The sequence below is a fragment of the Larus michahellis genome, chromosome 4 (genome assembly GCF_964199755.1).
Source record: "Larus michahellis chromosome 4, bLarMic1.1, whole genome shotgun sequence".
NCBI lineage: Eukaryota > Metazoa > Chordata > Aves > Charadriiformes > Laridae > Larus > Larus michahellis.
Genome location: NC_133899.1, coordinates 48,934,451 through 48,953,712, shown reverse-complemented (window position 1 = coordinate 48,953,712; position 19,262 = coordinate 48,934,451). Strand labels below are relative to the sequence as shown.

General features: G+C 41.4%; 1 protein-coding gene across 1 annotated transcript; it reads right to left on the bottom strand.

Moving 5' to 3' along the window:
• Window positions 1-5,266: 5,266 nt before the first annotated feature.
• LOC141741580 (embryonic protein UVS.2-like) lies at window positions 5,267-18,400 on the bottom strand. Its single transcript, XM_074582426.1, has 11 exons — window positions 18,310-18,400; window positions 18,117-18,141; window positions 17,052-17,189; window positions 15,467-15,584; window positions 14,765-14,943; window positions 10,964-11,045; window positions 9,923-10,050; window positions 8,059-8,174; window positions 7,416-7,641; window positions 7,080-7,198; window positions 5,267-6,509 (listed from the first exon to the last, which is right to left on the bottom strand). Exons 1-11 carry the CDS (start codon window positions 18,376-18,378, stop codon window positions 6,279-6,281), a joined length of 1,431 nt encoding a protein of 476 aa, XP_074438527.1. The 5' UTR covers window positions 18,379-18,400; the 3' UTR covers window positions 5,267-6,278.
• Window positions 18,401-19,262: the final 862 nt, after the last annotated feature.

Sequence of the window (19,262 nt, the reverse complement as noted above, 5' to 3'; positions counted from 1 at the left end):
GGCGCACGGCCCGACGGGAGTTGTAGTCCTTCGGGCCGCCGTCCCCGCCTCCCGCCCTGCGCCGACAAACTACACTGCCCAGGACTCCGCGCCACACACACAGGGGAGGGGGAGGCAAAACATCCGGGTCTGCCGCGCGGTGCATTGTGGTACCTGTAGTCTGATGCCTGTGGCGGCGGGGCCGGGGAAGACGCCACTTCCCGGCAAGCAACGCGCCCGGCCGCGGCGGCGGGGCTGAGGCGACCAGTTAGCTTCTTTTGCCCTGCGATAGATGGGGGCGCAAGTGGAGGGCCCGGCAGCGCCTTTCCTCGCCGGGAGGACACACACGGCGGCCGCCGCCTCAGCCTCCTCCTCAGTTCCCGCAGGAACGAAAGGCAATGCCCCTTTTGAGGTGGGAGAGGGAGAGTTACAAACGCGCACATCTGCGCTGTGCTAAGGCCTGTATAGTAATGAATGAGCACAACATGGCTGGACCGCTTTCCAGTTCCAAGGTTTCGGTTCTGAAAGCTGTTTGTGTGAAGGACCTCACTCCTCATGCAGGCTGGGTGCTGCATTGGTTTCTCGTTATGCCAGTACGGGATTGCTTACAACAGTTTCAGTGTGGCATCAGTGTCCGGTGTGTCAATGTGTGCCATACTCCCAGTAGAGCAGACATAGGTATTAGGGTGTTGCGTTTTTGCCCATGGGTTGTTGTTGGGTGTTAAAAAGACAAAAAGTGTATTCTCTAATGCTGACAGGGTGCTGTTCAATATCTTCATCAATGACATAGACGGTGGGATCAAGTGCACCCTCAGCAAGTTTGCAGACGACACTAAGCTGAGTGATGCGGTCGACGTGCCAGAGGGATGGGATGTCATCCAGAGGGACCTGGACGAGCTAGAGAGGTGGGCCCGAGTAAACCTTATGAAGTTCAAGAAGGCCAAGTGCAAGGTCCTACGCTTGGGTCCGGACAACCCTTGTTATCAATACAGGCTGAGGGATGATGTGATAGAGAGCAGCCCCACGGAAAAGGACTTGGGCGTACTTGTGGATGAAAAGGTGGACATGAGCCAACAATGTCTGCTTGCAGCCCAGAAAGCCAATCGCATCCTGGGCTGCATCAAAAGAACTGTGTGGCCAGCAGATCCAGAGAGGTGATTCTCCCCCTCTACTCTGCTCTAGTGAGACCCCACCTGGAGTACTGTGTCCAGCTCTGGAGCCCTCAGCACAAGAAGGACATGGACTGTTGGAGTGGGTCCAGAGAAGGGCAATGAAGATGATCAGAGGGCTGGAGCGCCTCTCCTGTGAAGACAGGCTGAGAGAGCTGGGGTTGTTCAGCCTGGAGAAGAGAAGGCTCCAGGGAGACCTTATAGCAGCCTTCCAGTACCTGAAGGGGGCCTACAAGAAAGCTGGGGAGGGGCTGTTTGCAAGGGCATGTAGCAATAGGATGAGGGGCAATGGTTTTAAACTAGAGCAGGGTAGGTTTAGATTAGACATTGGGAAGAAGTTCTTTACAATGAGGGTGGCGAGGCACTGGAACAGGTTACCCAGAGAGGTGGTGGAGGCCCCCATCTGTGGAGACATTCAAGGCCAGGCTTGATGAGGCTCCGAGCAACCTGATCTAGTTAAAGATGTCCCTGCTGACTGCAGGGGGGTTGAACTAGATGACCTTTAAAGGTCCCTTCCAACCCAACAAGTTCTATGATTCTGTGAATCTTATGGTCTTAAACTGTGGTGAGATCCTGGTTCAGAAGAGCATGGAATCAGGTGAACTGTGAAACTCCAGGTATTCCCAGCCAATATTTCTGCCAGTGTTTGTTTGCATGCCTTCAGAAGTCAATGTCCTACAGTGTTTGTAAAAAAAAAAGGTTACTGAATGTAGTTCTAGGTGCCATTGGTTCCCATGAGTCATCTTGTTAATCGTGTGGGTTTGCAATTAACATTTTGCGTTCTTTCCAGTTTAATAGATAAGTCCACACTATAAAGACCTACACAATTAAATTAGGAAACTGGCTGGTCTATTCAAGGAAGTAAGACTCATTAATATCGGAATAAAGCTAAAGGAAAAAAATTGGGGATTCCCCTCTCAAGCGTTCAGATTTTTTGAATAGTAAAGAACATTAGAAAGACAACTGTATAAAACTTAGAAGCTAAACTTCGCACCTGTCCAGCAATTGTACTAGAGACCATCTGGAAGTTCCAGCTACTGTAGGCATAAAGCAGGGAATCAAGACAAACATAAAGCAGAATTTACTCAAATAAAAGACTTCATTTGATGTTGTCTTTGCTATTGAGCTAGTCGATGGGAAAAGAGGAAGAAAAAATTTCAGTCTGAATGTCACCAGGTGTAAATTTGGGGTGCTGCTCTTTAATACAAAGTACAAGCAGTGATCCAAAGAACCTTCCTACCCAGAGAGCACCACCAAGAGAGGTGCGAGGGAAGGAGCAAGACAGTTAAAGAAATTGAACTTACCCGTTTAGAAACGCCTCGGCTGAATTTACCGGATGGACCTGAGAGTCGTGACCAGGGCAGGAGATCTCACTCTCCCCTAGTTGGAGAAGAGGAAGGAGACCGGTTCACGTTCCCCTGCTGATGTCCACCAGAGGGGGCCCGGGCCCCGCAGTTCTTCCAGCTCCTGTACCAGAAGGTGATTTGGCAGATGAACAGCAGCAGCTTTTTTTTATTTCTTCTCCTGCCTGCAGATGTTTCCCATGATAAAGGGAACTCTGATTATTAAAATCCTATGTGACGACTTAGCCCATACGGTTTTCAATTTCTGTTTGAATTGTAGGAGAGATTAAATGGTCTTTGGTTCATATGTCTTCTCCTTGCCAAACTCAGTTGTTGTGCAGTAAGTCGTACATACTCTGTGCCACATAGTTATAGCTGCAAATGCTGTGTTCTTCTCTAACTTGCTGTGAAACTGTGCCCCAGTGTATTAGCCTTGGCCATGATAATCTTGGGGCTTGATTAGTATAATGGAACACGTCTAGAAGTATAACTTTTGGTATGAAAAAGTTCATATCAATTCAAAATGTGGTTGTCTGCCTACTCAGTTTCCCAGGCTGTAATGTGTCTCCTTGCAGTTCAGTGTGATAAAAAGGGCAGATCATCACCACAGTGAAACTGAAAACTGAGTTTCGGTACTCTCTTGCTGTTCAGTAGGTTCATTTTCTTCTAGATGAGGAACCAACAGTACTATCAGCATGCCAAAAGCTGTCCTTATTTTCTGTTTGGGGTTCTAGTCATGCAAGCAAGCATAGTCTCAACCACAGTTGTTTACTTATGTAAAGGAAATGTGTTTTAAATTAAACACACACACAAAAAAGATCTATGAGTAGTACATTTTTTGTGTGTTTTCGTAATGCTTTATTTCAGGCTGTTTTTCTCCTACAGCAGTAATTGACAGATCTCTGTTCTGATTCTTACAGAGTACAAAAGCGTACCACTTGAAGGTCCCGATTTGCCTCCCAGATAGGAACCTGGACAGTCCCAAAGCAGGTAAGATTGGACTACAGGGACACAAACACTCTTGTCTCTTCCATATGTACAGGCTTGTAGAAGTGTTTCTCCCTTAGCACAGATCTGGTTTTGTGTGCAATTAAGGTCATGCCTCTTTGTATCATGAGGTATGTACATATATAGGAATACATATATATATTCATCATTGCTAGATACCTCTGTTTTTTAAAGGTTAAATCCTTACATGTTGGATTTCAAAGGTGTGTGAAGTGGATGCTGAACTTTCAGTAGAAACTCTCAAAATCCTCCTATGATTGTATTTTAATCCTAAACTTTTGGCTATACTGTCCATTGCGTCTACTGGCTGGTGACTCTTAATTCATATATCTCAGAATATGCATGTTAATAGCAAGCTTATAAATCATTTTTATATATGGGCAATGCCTGTTGTGGGAGGATTATCGTCTGTTAGATGCAAGTCCCCTTACACTGAGTGGTTGGGTACACCTAGGCTCTTAGCAGAGTTTGTGAATTCTACAGCTTCTCCATTTAAGACTCACAACTAACTGTGGGTGAAAATTAGCAGCAGTCATTATAAGAAGGATGCCATTCATCAGGATGTTTTGTGTCTTGCACTCTCCTGTTTGTGGCCCACAGATTTATAGATGAGTAATGTATAACTAAAGTGGGGACCGCTGTCAGGAAACCAGGGATTTTAGCAATAATTAGATGAAAGCTGAAGGTTTTGATATCTGCAGAGGGTCAGGAGGTGGTTTGGAGCACGTGTGGAAGCTGCAGCTAATGTGCATATCCCTTAAGGAGAGCAGTTAACAAGGATCCCTAACAGAACTCATGAAAAGCAGAACCTTTAGATCTCAGACTGAAAAGCCTTTCCTATGAAAGAGAGAACTTATTCATCCCATTATATTTCAGCCTGTCTGTACATTCAGGAATGCATTTCTACATCACTATTGTCGAATTCATAATCTCAAATGAGATTAGAGTCTTTAGCCAGGCTGTGTGCCCTTAGGGCTTACAACTTGCCTGCAGGAAGGGCTTGCTTACAAATAAAACACCCTGGTCAAGTCATATTGCCATGTCTCAGACTCCTACTTAAAACCATATTTCAAGGGACAAGTTGCAAGACTAATATTCCTGTATGTGGTACATTGCTGTTTCAACATGTTGTTCATGCTCCTTTACCAAATATGGGTGAACATCTAAAACATTGGACCCATACAAAGCCCCACATCTGGCCATGGAAAGGGAATTTAAAGTAATACTCAAGTTACAAAGCTGTTCAGCACTGTATATTTAAAATGGGGACCCATTTAACTTTGTATACAATGACAGTTGTCACGGGGTTTGTACTTCTGCACCTCCATGAAAGTCCTCAAACTCAGGGAGAAGAATTAGCTTTTGTACAGACTGAAGTTGAGGTTAAAAACAGAAATAGAGTTTAATTTTCTCTCATGCTGATGAAATTGTTATAACTTCCAAAAAGGTGCCGATCTAAATAGTGAGCCAAATTAAATGAAGGAATACTTTTCATAGTCAGAAGACAGGAACTTGTAAGAACTACAAATATTTGTTGCCTGCTGTGCATGCACTTTCCCACCATGATGCAAGCAAGCTTTAGACCCTGCTGTCCACAACTTATCAATTATAATTCTTCTGAGGGTGAAAATTAACCAATGCATAAAAAGGAAAACAAAACAGATTCTTAAAAAAAAAAGTCAGCATAATTCAAAATTTTCTGGGCTGCCTTCCTAGTACCAGTAAAGCAAATTGGCATTTTCTACGTGCTCTTCTTCACAAAGGCTTAATTGTAGCAAGAACTTTTATTATTTATTACATTTTGGCATCTTCCAGTTTAGCATTGGCATTTAGTTCTGAATACATCAAGTCAAGGCAAAGTGTTAGGTGTCTACAGTGGTGATTTCTTTCTCTTCTTCAGACATCTTCTCAGAGGTGGAAGATTTCTCTCTGCCGACAAGGTACTTAACACCTAATATGTTCTCCAAAGTTAGTGGCTCCTTTTATATGTGGTGGACTTTGCATTAGGTTTTCAGGCCTCATTTTTTGAAAATATTTTGGTAATACCCTGTGGACAATTTCAATACCTGATTCAGGCCACAGCAAAGTGGCAACAATAGGTGCTTCCCTCCATTCCCTCTCCCTCACTGCTTGTTCCTGCCACTCTTAATTGTTTCTTTAGTTAAATCTGTTCCCTGACCTGGTTCATCTCAGAGAGGAGTAGTGCAATTCTTTGAGTTGAGATGCAAACATCCTAGTGTGCACCTTCAGTGTAAAGTGGTGATTTCCAGGCTAAGCTAAGGTGCCTATATGAATTGTATAAGTGAGCTTGGCTTCAAAGTATAAACAAATATGTGTCTGAAGGTTTTTCTGTATGCCTACTGGAATGCACATTAGGGTTGGGTAATAACATTTGTCAGAATACAGGTTAAAGTTGCTACATATTCTGAAATTTTTACGGGCAGTTTCTAACACTAGAAGTTCTTGAAAATCTGCTCACATGGTTTCAGTTCTGCTATTGTATTTCTCCATGCAACACCGGCAACGGGAATACTATAACAAAAAGCTTACAGACAGAAGCTCAAACAGAAGCATCCCATGAGCAGGAATGGTTTTGTCCATAATTCACTATGCAAATGACACCACTGTAGACGTAAGACTAAGAGATCAAGCTTCAAGCTTGTTAAAGGTATCAGGGAGCTACAGTTTTTTGCTGAAATTGGTGGCATCTTGACTTTTACCTGTGGCTAGCTGGCTTCTTACTTTCATTCTGTATTTTCCAACTCCCATCTCTATAGTACTACCTACCAAATGTATAACTCATCACGAATCCGGGCAACTCCCAAACTATATCACTGTGAAATTCAACGAGCACAAAGTTCCCAGTGGAAGTAAAGTCTGCAACCTTCTCTGTCCCACAGTAAGGGCCAACTGCAGGTGATGTAGGTCGGCTTCCATCATGTATGAGCAAGTAGTCATAGATGCATCTGTCACTATCTTCCAGCTCAAAGGATAACATTTTGAGAGATATCTGGAGAAAATACAACCAATGCATTTTGCTTCCAGGTTATATCCTTTTCTCTCACCCTTTGTATATAGTAAGCACAAATAGTCTAAATTCCTTGTGTGCAGGCACCATTTTTTATTTTGTCTTTGCACCACATCCTGATCCCGTACTGTAATGTAAATCAGTAGCAAATTATTTGCTTAGTTCATGAGCATTTGGATTGGAAGGAGAAGCAAGGGACAAGATTGATCTTGTACACTTTAAGTTCTTTTCTCTAGAGAAATATAAAAACAGCAGCTGTGCAATGTTTCAGTTTTCTAGTGGGAACTCTTACCTAGGGATTATTCTGAACCAAACTTACTGGTACAAGCTAAATTCATAGGAGTTCACAGGCGTGTGTAAAGGTTTTCCCTTGCTGAACACCTCAGATACCAAGATCCAGCCTAAGTTCTTAAACAGGATTTTTGTGTTCAAATTTTTACTCTGAGAATGCCTGCTCAAAAAGTGACATTATAGCTGTTACTGTCCAAGGCAAAAAGAGATTCCATTAGAGAGCACTAATGAAACCCACAAATGAATTCATCTGTGCCTTACCTTGTATCCTACTGGAGAACTGATGACCCAGAAGCATACTTGGTTTTTGGGGTATTTATTGGGGTAGTTTGGAGAGGTGATGACTCCCTTTGAGTCTGTGAAAGTATCTCCACAATTCACTGAGGAGAAAGGAGAAAAACAGAGAAAGGCATATTAATGAGTATTTTGGCAGTAGAAGTGAGCTTGCTTATACTCTATTGTATTCTGTCTTCAAGCCAAGAAAAAATGTGCTAACATGAAAATCTACTGCTGAAATATTTTACTTCTTTGCTTAGTATTCTTCCATACAAATTCTATTAATACTGTTCTCCAAGCTCAGTAAAGGAGTGTTCATACCCCTGTTGTAGGAGGCTCTGAATCCTGTGGCTGTAACGCTCTCATCACTTGCAAACTCAACCAGCATTGCTGATCCAGATGCCACTAAGGAGGGCAGTGGCCCCTTCCCACAGTATTTGTCCAGCAAGACAGGGGAATTTTTGCTGTTTCCATTGTAAATTTTTATATAGTCAGAAGAACAGTCTGAGGAGAGTTGGAGATCAAAAGCCTCAAACTGCAGGAAAATCTTGAGAAACAAGAAAACAGATGTTGGGTTTAATGCTATACACAGGGAAAGATTCAAACCATCTAATTGTTATGAAGTGAACTAGGACTTCGTATTCAATTTACCATCCATGTATCACTGAAACTTTACTTTCTGTATAAAAAGAGCATAGAATTTCACATAGCTACCCTGTTACTGAGCCCAGTAATGTCTTTGAAAAGCCATCCAATCTTAACTGGATAAAAATTAAGTTAAATAATGCATCTGATAGTCTTAATAAGTCTTATGAAAATTGTTGAGACTGTCTTTTTATTCACTGCATAACAAAATAAATGTCTCGGTCCATGAAAATGACTCCCAGAGGGCAGTCATAATAATGAAATAATGCTCTGTAGCCTTGACACTGGTTCAAACCTTTTTTCTCGTAATAAAAATTACCTTACTTCGACGGATGCGGATCAGCCACAGGCAGTTGCTGTTATTTGGGTATGGGGATGGGTAATTGACAGAGGAGAACGAGCCTTTGGATTTAGGCAACACAGAGCTACAGCAATCTGAAGGGAAGAACCAAACAGTGTTGAAGAGAATGAAAACTGCACAAAAATCTTCCAGAAATGCCTGACAAATCTCTCCAACCATCTGCATCAGTCAAGCTTGCAAAAGAGAAATGAATGATAATGCTTACAATCGTGTAGATGTTCCTAGTCTAAAAGTTATTCAAAACCTGCAAGTGAAATAAAGCTTGTTAAGGTACTTACCTGCTTCAGCTGCTAATGTTTTATTAAAGACAGTAGGGCTTCACTCGCATATTTGAGTTTACTATAAAAGGCCTGGATCTTTCATGAACTTCTTAACCTCAATCACAGGAGTCGTTTCAATGACATCAGTACATCAATTCCCACTAGCAAATGTGTGCGTATTTGTAACTGTATGCAAAAATCAAGCTTGAAAACTAGATTCTGTCCAAGCAAAGAGGGGTAGTCACTGGGGGAAAACAATAACAGACAGCACTGAAGTCAAGCTACAAACCTAGTGACTGGTATACAAAGCTTGATCTCATCTGTCTTTCGTCTTCCCACATGTAGTCTGCATTTATTGCACTATATGTAACTCCCCAAATTACAAAATATGAATATATGACATCTGAATATATGAATTTATGACTTTTTTTTTGCTCCCTACTTTCCCTGAGATGACCAGTCTTTTTGTCTTTTTAGCCCCTGAGTTTTTCTCCTTTTTTAAAAATTTATCCCTTTTCTTCCCAAACACACAGATCTAATTATGAAATTACATAATAATGGTATTGAAGTGTGATTCATTCCCAGACCCACTAGCAAGAATAAATATCATTAAATACTTGTTATCACCATCTTTGAGACCATGACAGACACTGAAATTGTAAACTTCTTACCTGCAGTTACGAATTTGGGAGGAACCACTCTCAGCAATTTCTGTACCTAACTATCCAACTGAAAGAATGTGGATTCCCACTAATTACTGATGTTTATTTAACTAAGTTCTAACACAATTCAGAGCAGAATTTGGTACACTAATATTTAGGCCATGTTAATGTTTCTTGCTGTTTTGGTGGAAACGAATTGAAAAACATCTCAGGGAAGTCAAATACCATATAAATCAATTAACCTATGTACTGGGAGTCGAGGCAAAACCCATGCGTTGCAGGGGCATGTCTGGTGTTTTACCTGTGTTTTGTGCTTCTCAGCTGAAGAGTTGCTACAGAGGAATGCTAGATATTTCTAGACCTTAAGATAGCACAGTGATGGGTTAAGAAATGGATGGGGCAAGGAAGCAGATAACTGTACAAAAAGCCTGGAGAATTACCCTCAAATAGACGTTCTGATCAGCCTAAATGGCACCCATACTTACAGCCCTGAAGTCGTTTTCTAATTGAAAGAAATCACAAACCTGCTGGTACTACGGATGCACATGACCCTGAGGATAGCTTACGTGCTTTGCAACCTTCAGAGCTTTCCTGAAATGAGAAGTTGACAGAGGTAGCAACCATGATTTCTCTGATGGTTTTTGCTTATGTCAAAGAGCAGGGACCAGGTGAGGATAACTTAGAATGACAGTGGATTCTTGAAAGTAAATTGTCCTTTCCAAGAAGGCAGCAGCTTGCCACAGGGATGGGTCTGTTTCCACACACGTACCAGCCCTCTTGTAGGGTGAGGGATAGATGTATTGAGTGGACTGTGGGCTGAGTTCCTTTGGGGGATGTCTGACAGTGCCTGCAGACATCAGCTGTATAAGGATTCGCATGCCTTCTATCTACAGCACTTACTGCACTTGTAGAGCTTGTTGATTTTAGCTACATCCAAGTTACTCAGCCCTTCTCTCTGCCCAATGGGTATGGAGGGGTCAGGAACTGGTACAATAGTTGGTTTCCCTGGAGTGCTGGAGAAATCATACCTGTAGAAATAAAGGAATCACATTTCTAGATCACTTCTCTTAAACAGTGAAGTTCTGTAACTGCATAATCATATTGATGTACGACATGCACAGAATTTCAATGGACAAGGGCAAGAAGCTTCTCAGAGACCAGTTAGCCTTCCCTGAAGAGGACCAGCATGGCAGCCATTTTGCGTGCAGCAGCTGAAAGCAACAAACAAGAAAAAGCTGCACTGTCCTGAGTGAGAAGAGCTTTCACTAATGTCCTGGCACAGTGAACTGAATCCCACCTTCATGGTTCCAGAGGCAGAGGAGCTGCAGTAGTTCTGTCTCAGTTACCAATTGTCTATTTGCTGTCTGCAATTTCCTGCCTCCTGCTAGACAAGTTTTATTTCATGGTTTTGTTCAGAAGTTGTTACTTGCTAGTGGAAATAAAGGAGAAGGTACATGATACAAGCTTGTACATTGTGGACTAAAATGCAGCCTTTGACAGTGTTCCCAGATGAATATGAGGCAGCACACAACATCTTAATGATATAAAAAAAATCCCATCTTTCTTCTCTCTGTAATTAAGTATTGTTGTCTATGATCAGCTGTTACTACGTTAATGAAATTATTTAGACTTCAGAACTGTTTTAGATTAGTGACTCAGTGGAGTTAGACTTTGGACCATAGCCATGTCAAAGGCCTCTAGCAAGAGACAGGAGTACAGTGAAAGAAAACATTGTCCTAATTTTTTCTTCTATCCATATCAACTCTGTTTTCCAGAAATCCTGCTGACAAAGGAAGTCACCCTTAACTATGTCCATTCACTCAATTTTAAGTGAACACCAAAAGTCATTCCCTGTACAGACCAATTCCTTCTTCCTGGATCTGAGCAGAAGATCTGAAAGCTGTTTGCTCTTTTGAAAAGACATTTCAGAAAACAACTTACGCGCCATAGTGCATCACTGAAGAGTAGTCATAGGGAAGGCCCAGATTTTTGGAATTCATTTTTCCGAAGTTCCCTTGTTCCCCTGTAAGGTAGGAAAGCAAAATTTCAGTCAGAACAATTATTGCTGTTATTATTATAGTACACTGCCTGCTGTCGTAATCCTAAGAGAATTTAGGATACAAATACTTGTTCTCATGAGATCTTGGCTCTATCAAAACCACCAGAGCCCTTTGAAGCCCATGGGAACCCATTTTCACTCAGCCTAGTAGGTTTCAGAATATAAACTGAATCAACTAAGTCAAAGTTTCGATATAATCAATGAATCCATTCCACTCTTCAAGTAAAAGTATTCATCTGTTCATCTTCATTAGGGTGTCTCCAAGTATATTTCAGTGCATTACCTTGAACATTATAAGCATCCAACCTGTGTCCCCAAAGCTGCATCCATACCTTCAGAGGGAACTCTGGCTGACCACCTAGATTAAAAATTCAGAGGTATGTGTGGGTGACCACCAACCTGTCTTGCTGAGTCCTTCCACCAAAAGGTTGTAAGACCACAAAAGAAAGTTTGCCTGTTATTCACTCCAAAGTACATGTTATCACCCATGTTCTGACTCTGTCTCTGGTCAAACCCATCAGCAATAACTACAGTGAAGTGGTATGACTCGCACAAAGCAAGGGCACTCAGTAAGATCAGCTAGAAACATTCTGTCTGAATATAGCTGCTGATATAGCCCCTCTCATCAGAGCTGCTGGGCATCTCGTCACTTTTCATCTGTTTAGCCTTAAAAAGCCCATATGAAGTAAGAAAGTGGTACATTGACACAGGACTGGTGCCCAGAAACACAGACTGGAATTCAAGTCACCTGGCTTTATTTCTCTAGGTTAGGCACTGAAGCTATTCATCAAGGCTCCTGGGATAATGAGAGGAAAGGGAGAGAAAGAGAGACACAGTTGGAGGGAGTTTCATCTGAAGGCACCTATTTCTCTCCACTGACAGGAGACCATGAATACAAATTGCACCCTGGGTCTCTTGTCCATGGTAAGACAGGCAAGCAAGCAATGTCAGAGCAGGGAGCCTGGCCTCGAGGCTAATGCCCTAACCACTGAGCACTCCTTTCCAGTTCAACATCTGTACCTTCGTTATTGTAACTAGTGGTTTGTAAACCACAAACCATCTGGACAAGAGTTCAGTTTGGACGCTTGTCAGAAAAATCTCTGGAGTCTGCACAACTTGGCTGGCAGGCTTGTAATCAGAGCCAGTCTCTTCCAGTAATGTCCTTCAGCACTGGTCCCAATGAGAAGCTTCACAATCCTGAATTATAGAAAGTCTGGGGATAAACATGGCTTTGGAGCTTTTGATAGCTCAAAAACTCAGTTAAGTCTCAAACTGGTTCTCAACAGCATTGGCTTTCCTGACTTTGTTAGGTTTTCATCTCAGTTCCTCTTATCTGCTATATTGACTTCAGAAAGAATTATCAGCAAGTGCACAGCTTCTTTTGAGGTGATGAACAGAGAACACAGTTCAAATGCAGTGAAACATTTAAGCATATTGCTACTGTTTGGCACATGCGTGCTTTGCTGAATTGGTTTGTTAAAAAAGAAAATGTAACAGCAGCCTGGCTGGACAAAGGTGGTGCCAGAAAGCTAGTATCTGCCTCATCACATGCCAGAGAAATCTGGCTGTCTAGACCTGCACATGTGTGGTGACTTAGCCCATCTTTCCATCTTTTCCACTATAAAAAAAAATAATCTATCTCTGCCAGAATCTAGGTGTAATGACTCAGAAGAGCTGAAAAGGAAGCTTTGGCTGAAGACTTTGAAGACAGTTATTTTCCCCAAAAGTTTGGGATAAACAAGCTGAGTTTTAAGTAGCTAAGTGGACAGCAACCGATCAGGCTGCCTTTTGTCAAAACAAAGAAGTAGGATGGCTTCCAAGGTGAATTTCTGGGTAAAAATAAAACCCAGCAACCATCCACAGTACTGCAGTCCTGGCAAGAGAAAAACAGCCTGCGTGGGAGAGCTGGGAAGCTGCAAAAGGTCTTGAGGTCTAGTTCGGCACCACTGAGGTCAGGCGGAGTTCTGCCATCAGCACCGTGTTTTTGCAGGAGATGTACACTAACAGTCCTCATGAACATAGCTGTGATTCTTCATTTCCTTTTCCCTGCATATCTTTGCAATTTTTTCCCTACAGTGCTTCTGCTGCACACACTCTGCGTTCTAACTCCCTTGTGATGCCAGTCTTCTCAGCCTCCGCTCCTGGTGAATGCAGTTAAAACACTGAAGATACACCCCATCTCCCTTTGTGTAGTCTTGTCTTCTTCACCTCTTCCCTCTCTTTTATCTTTTCATGATACTGTGCCTGAATCAGAGCTCGGTTACATCTGTATCCTTTAGGAACGATGACATTGGAACCTGTGGACTTCCCCCTGCAAAACTAGTGTAAGAGTTTATGTGTGCCAGTATCTTTGGTATAACTCCATGTTTTCAACTCCTCTTTCCTAGCACATCCTTTGCTAGCATTTGAAACATGACACACCCTTGTTGTACAACGGCAAAAAATTCACAGGAAAATTATACCTTAACACTAGAGCTGAAACCTCAATAAAGAACAGCACAAGTGGAATTTACTTAGGATATCATGGGAATAGCTGAAAAAAGTTTGGAGAACAGTGTGTTAGGAATTTGCAATAAAAACAATCAAGTTCCATCTGGAGAAAAAGACAGATATATTTTCAGCTGTGCATGACATTGAAAAGTTGAATATCTTATTTATTGAAGAGACTTATTAGAATTTGGTATTCAATTGTTCGGCCTCATTTACTATTATTTTCTATAATGAACTAAGTATACTATTACCTTTTTAGAATTGTTGTGCGTTGTCCAGCTCTCTCATAGCTGTCAGACAAGGGATTGCTTGCATCCTTTCCTCCCCTACTTTCTTTCTACGTACCACTTTCTCGCTTTCCCTGGGATGTCCTACTATTCTCTCTAGAACCCGGAGCTCCCTATCATTCTGTGATTCTGTGATATGCTCCCATGTTCCCAGCACACAGATTGAGGGCACATGCCCAAACTATTCATCCTGCATTCCTTTCCCTAAATAACATTCACTTGTGTTCCCCCTACAGATATACCAGTCCTGATTGCTCCCTATTGCTCCTTCTTTTCATGGCAGTGTATATTACTCTCTCCTCAAGGATGAAATAACTGCAGTCCTTCCTCCCACATCATGCCACGTCCCAGGATTTTGCACATGCTAGTGGTTGCATGTGCTTCCCTTCTCTCCACGTTGAGTCCCTTGTTCATCTACATTTTAGGCTATGTGCATTTCATTCACTGCCAGTGCCAAGACGCCTACCTGCTGCCTTCCCTGTTTCCATAGCTCTCCCTAAAATATAGAGTTGTTGCATGATTCCCCATCATGATCTCTGAATATCATGTTTCACCCACCTCAGCTAAAAGTCCCCCCCTTGCCTCCTGGCCAAGTCTTTGCAACATTTTGCGTTCCCGATGATCTTGGTATTTTGGATATAAGGTGAGTCTGGGCTCAAGATGGCAACGAAAATAAGAACGTAGAGCTACTTTTAGGCTGCATCTGCCTTGGGGGACCACACTAACGTAGGTGTAGCCACAGAAATTCCCCTGGTATACTGAATGAGAAATTCTGTCACACTGAATGTGCTGCTGCTGCAATTCATCCAGCATTAATCATGATTCTTGTTTGCATGGCTGTTCATAGAAGAAACATTCTCCTTTATCTGAAAGTGTATGTTTTCTCTTAAGATTTAGTGGACATACCTGCCACAATGTGTTCCCACATAATCTTGACAAACCTGTCCCGATCACTCCGTGCCTGTTCATGGATGAAACCCAGTGCATGGTTCATTTCATGCTGAATTGCTCCTTTATCCATGCAGCCATTTTTCACCAGGCCTACTGCTTGACGTCCTCCAATTTTTCCAAAGTAAGACCAGCAGCTAAGAACAGGCAATCAATAAGCAAAATGATCACATTCAGCAAATACAAAGAAATAGATGTACTGATTATGCCACCAAGGGCCTCCGGATGTGCAGCCACAAAAGAGGACATGCAAATAGTCACTGGTGTGAGATATCTAGGCTTCAGAAAGATGCCAAACTGCATACAGCCTTTGTGATGAGTATGGCAAATTTTAAAACAGTAAAATGGCTATATCAAACTAAGATGAAGCAGTTTAAGTAGTCAAGCAAAGAACCCGAAACAATTATACTTCTTTAAATTTTTACAACAATTAAGGAAAATACCTCATCTTGAATTACACCCCATTATCTTTAAGTCCACATACACATTTATTCTTGCCCCCTACTAACTGATATAACTACCAGAAAGTTAAGAAAAATGAAAAATTGCACCTGCTCCCTGAATCTTGACTCATACAACAAAAAAGGGCAATTACTTACAACAGAAAAGAAGCTGAAAGACTTTTTGAGTGCCTCCACCCCCAGGGGACAAGGAGCTTACCTCTGCCCACGTTCAACATACACGTAGTCTGTTTCTGTAGTGCGATTTACAAACTGCACACAGGTCAGCGTGGAGATCTCTTGCAGAGCATCAGCAATCCAAGACCTCTCTGTCACTGCTAGAAAGAGAAAGGGGCCAGGAGAAATCTGCCTTAGTTAATCAAAAACAAGGTGGTTTTGGTGCATCCCTTTAAAATTTCATAGCACTTGTTAGCTTTTTCTCATACAAGTATAATAAAAATAAGCCTTCAGAGATCTTCAAGTTGATTGGATTTTTAAGGGGAGATGTAAGATTCATAGCTGGCCCTTATGCATATTCTATAGAAGACAGCTGATGGAAAGCAAAACACTGGCATGGTTTCTTCCATTAGACAGAACGGAAAAAATGCAACAGTTTCAGATACAAATAATTGGATTAAAGTATCCCAAATGAGCCATCTGAACGTAGCTAAGCACCGAAAACCTATTTTGTTTATCAGAGATAACAAATGTCTTCCACACACCCCTTGGAATCACTTGAGACAGCCAGCGTTCAGAGGCTCTGAAGATCACAGTGTTTCTATTCAGGTACCAAATAAAGACTGGAGTATTTATCTACCTTTGAACATTTTAGCCTAATTTGGCTTCCTCAGTAATGAATCATCTACAACCGATTCGTATCTTAATTTCCTCATCTTTAAAGTTTGGAGAGAGGGAGGTAGATGGAATAACCCTCACTTAACCACAAGAGTATATGCTGCAATACTGGAAGCACGCGGGCAGAGAAGCAGCCTAGATAATGCAGGGACTGGGTTCTCCTCAGCTCAAATGACAACACAGATTCCCTTTCCTCACAAATGGGAAGTGGGCACGGCCTGTATTTCACTTCCATGACATTTTCTCTCAAGGTAAGATCTTTTAAGAAGGGTCTGTATGGAAGCCTCAGCAGGGGAGAGATGGAAGACCTGCACAGCCCATAGAAAGTCTTCCAGAACAAAATTTTCTAGATTAAGGCATCGGTCCTGCAGCCTTTTGCACAGGACAGAGCTATTGACTGACTAGAGGGAAATAATAAGAGAAAAAATATCGCCAAGGATTTTTCCTCCATTTTGTCCTCTACAGGATTTCTGGTGTGGGAATATTTCTATGAGAGATTTGAAAGAAAATTATAGTGTTCAAAAAAGTGCTCCTAAGTGGCAATTTTGACAAAAATACATTCATAATGTCAACAAATTATATTTCTTCTTCTGTACTTGCTAAATATCAAAGTGCAGGAATTAGCTAATATTTGTAATTTGCTAATTAATTTGCTAATTTGGAATTATCTAAAATGTGTAATTAAAATTTAAAAAATATAATTAAAATATCTCATATTTATATAACAAGTACTGCCCAAGTGACCACATATTTTAGTGTCTGTAATTGAAATGTTTGGAGTCTTAGCCAAAGTACCATAGAACTAACAGATTAGCGAAAGAGACATGTCGATAAATTCTCATTTGGACAAAGATTGCTTTTGGTGCATGCCACAGAAACAAAAAATAACAGAGAGTATAGGGACCGGAAGATCAGTGCTAACTTTACAGCATCCATTTGCATACACTCACAGAAATCAGAGGAGATGTTAACTGGAACCTTGACTAGTCCATCTTGTGACTTGGGCCATAAACAGCTCTCACAGTTAATTGCACTGCGTCGTCCTCTTCTCAAGAGGATGTCTCCTTCATACACAGCTATTTCACTACCTGGCAGACGAAGCACATAAAGAACATACAAGGCACTGAGAAGGCAAATAGATGTGGAAAAGGGAAATGAGAGGTATGCACTAACCAAGCTTTTGTACCTTTGGAAATTTCTTTCACTGAAGTTCATTTCCTAATAATGTGAAAAAGGATTAGTAAACTAAGACTGAGCGAATCTAGCACTCACAATATGCTAAGATTGGTTATATCTGCCCTGCTTCCTGGATAGAAAGGATTAATATTAATATAGATGTCATAGTGCAGCTGTAATGAAAGTTATGACTAAATATATTTTAGCTTCAGAAGCTTTGGGAGCCTTCAGAGTGCAAGGCTAAGTGTTATAAGTCATTGTTCTCTTCATTAGAGCTTGTAGAATTAAAGAAAAATCATAACTGACCTCTGTAAAAATGAGATGAGTCACACAAAAGAAATTACTATTTTTATCATGCATATCGAATGCATGCAAGCTATTAATTTCCAGGTTGACTGTTAATTTGACATAAGACATTGTGACATGCTTCCCAGTTCTGACTCCAAAATACTTCAAATACATTTCTCACAGACAAGAGCTATTGGTTATTATGCCAAAAAATGTACAATAGTCTTGTGTACAGCAGACAGAGAAGTGCCTTATATCGCATAGGAAAGAAATCAAAGTGAAAAGTATTCCGATTTGCTGAGGCTACATATGGAAAAGAATGTTCCATGTAGCAATTGCTCAATAAGTCTTCTTAATTTCTTTATCGTGACAGCATAAATAATCACACTGAATGCAACTTTAAAACACATCTGAATTCTGTGAAATGTTTTCCACTGATGCTGGAAAATATTTTCAAAGAGAAAAATATACTGAATAATGAGAATGAGGTATAGAGAAGCAGCCCCACCAAAACCTACAGTTATTTATATAATAATTACAGTCAAACTCACCTAAGTCATTGTTTCTTGTAGCTATCTGCAAAAAAAAAAAAAAAAGCATATCTTTTAATACATGCTTATCTCCATAGCTGAAAACTTTTATCATGTAGAATCACAGCAGTAAAGTTTTTAACTCATTTTAAGACAGTCAGAACAACTCAGCAGCAGCAATGTAAATTCTCAACATCTGAGAGCAGGGACACACCTGGACAGGTTTACTTAGTGCAAAGCTATAGAGAAATGCTAAATGAGCTGGCAGAAGAAAGTACTTCATGTTTCCAAGACGATCTTCTCTGCTCTGCAGCTCGGTTCTCAAAGTTGTGGTTAGTTTACTTGGGGCAAGTTTTATGGGAAAGCTGCTGCTTTTGTTAACAAGTGTAACAAAATTAGATAACAAGAAGTATTTTCACAAAACAAACAAGCTGCAGGACTTCTCAAGAGAATTTCCAGGCTCTCATTTCTTATTTATCTTCAGAAAACAGAGGAAGTGGAGCAATAGGAAAGAAAATGCAGCAACCTTTAAAGTGACTCATCTTTAATTCTAACAAGAACCCATGAGCTGCTGCAGGTCTCATCACTGCTGACCAAGGGACAGGATATCTGATAGCAGTTTGTTTACAGCAAAACTCAATGTCAAGGACCTCTTTGATCCATCCACTCTGACTACCTGTTGTAGAAACTCCTTAGCTTGCTGCCAGGAGCCACCCTGCTCCACAGAGCCCATCTGTCAGCCTGCCCCCTCTGTGCACAGCTCTCAGCCAGGCATTGCTGGCCAGGAGCACTGGAAATCTGTTGGAGCCAGAGATGAATCCGATTGTTGGTTGAAATTGTTTTTCCAATACCATATCTTGCAATATAATCATCAGTGGCAGCGATTGTGTGTCTTTCTGGAGTCTACAAATAAATAAAACCACCATCTCCCAGAGTTTTGGCTTCCCACCTTCTGGGAAGCTCTCCTTCGCTTGATGTCCATGAATAGAAACAAGCCTAGAAAGGCAGGCTGAATCCTAGAAAACCCACACAGAGTAAGCCACACAATGGGAATATTCATGTTGAAGCCACATGACCACCATAGGCAGGCAGATGTTGCTTTCTCCTCCCAGCTTCATCCCTGCACAGATATCTAGGTGCTATAGAAAGTCTTAAGGAGTTGCTGCA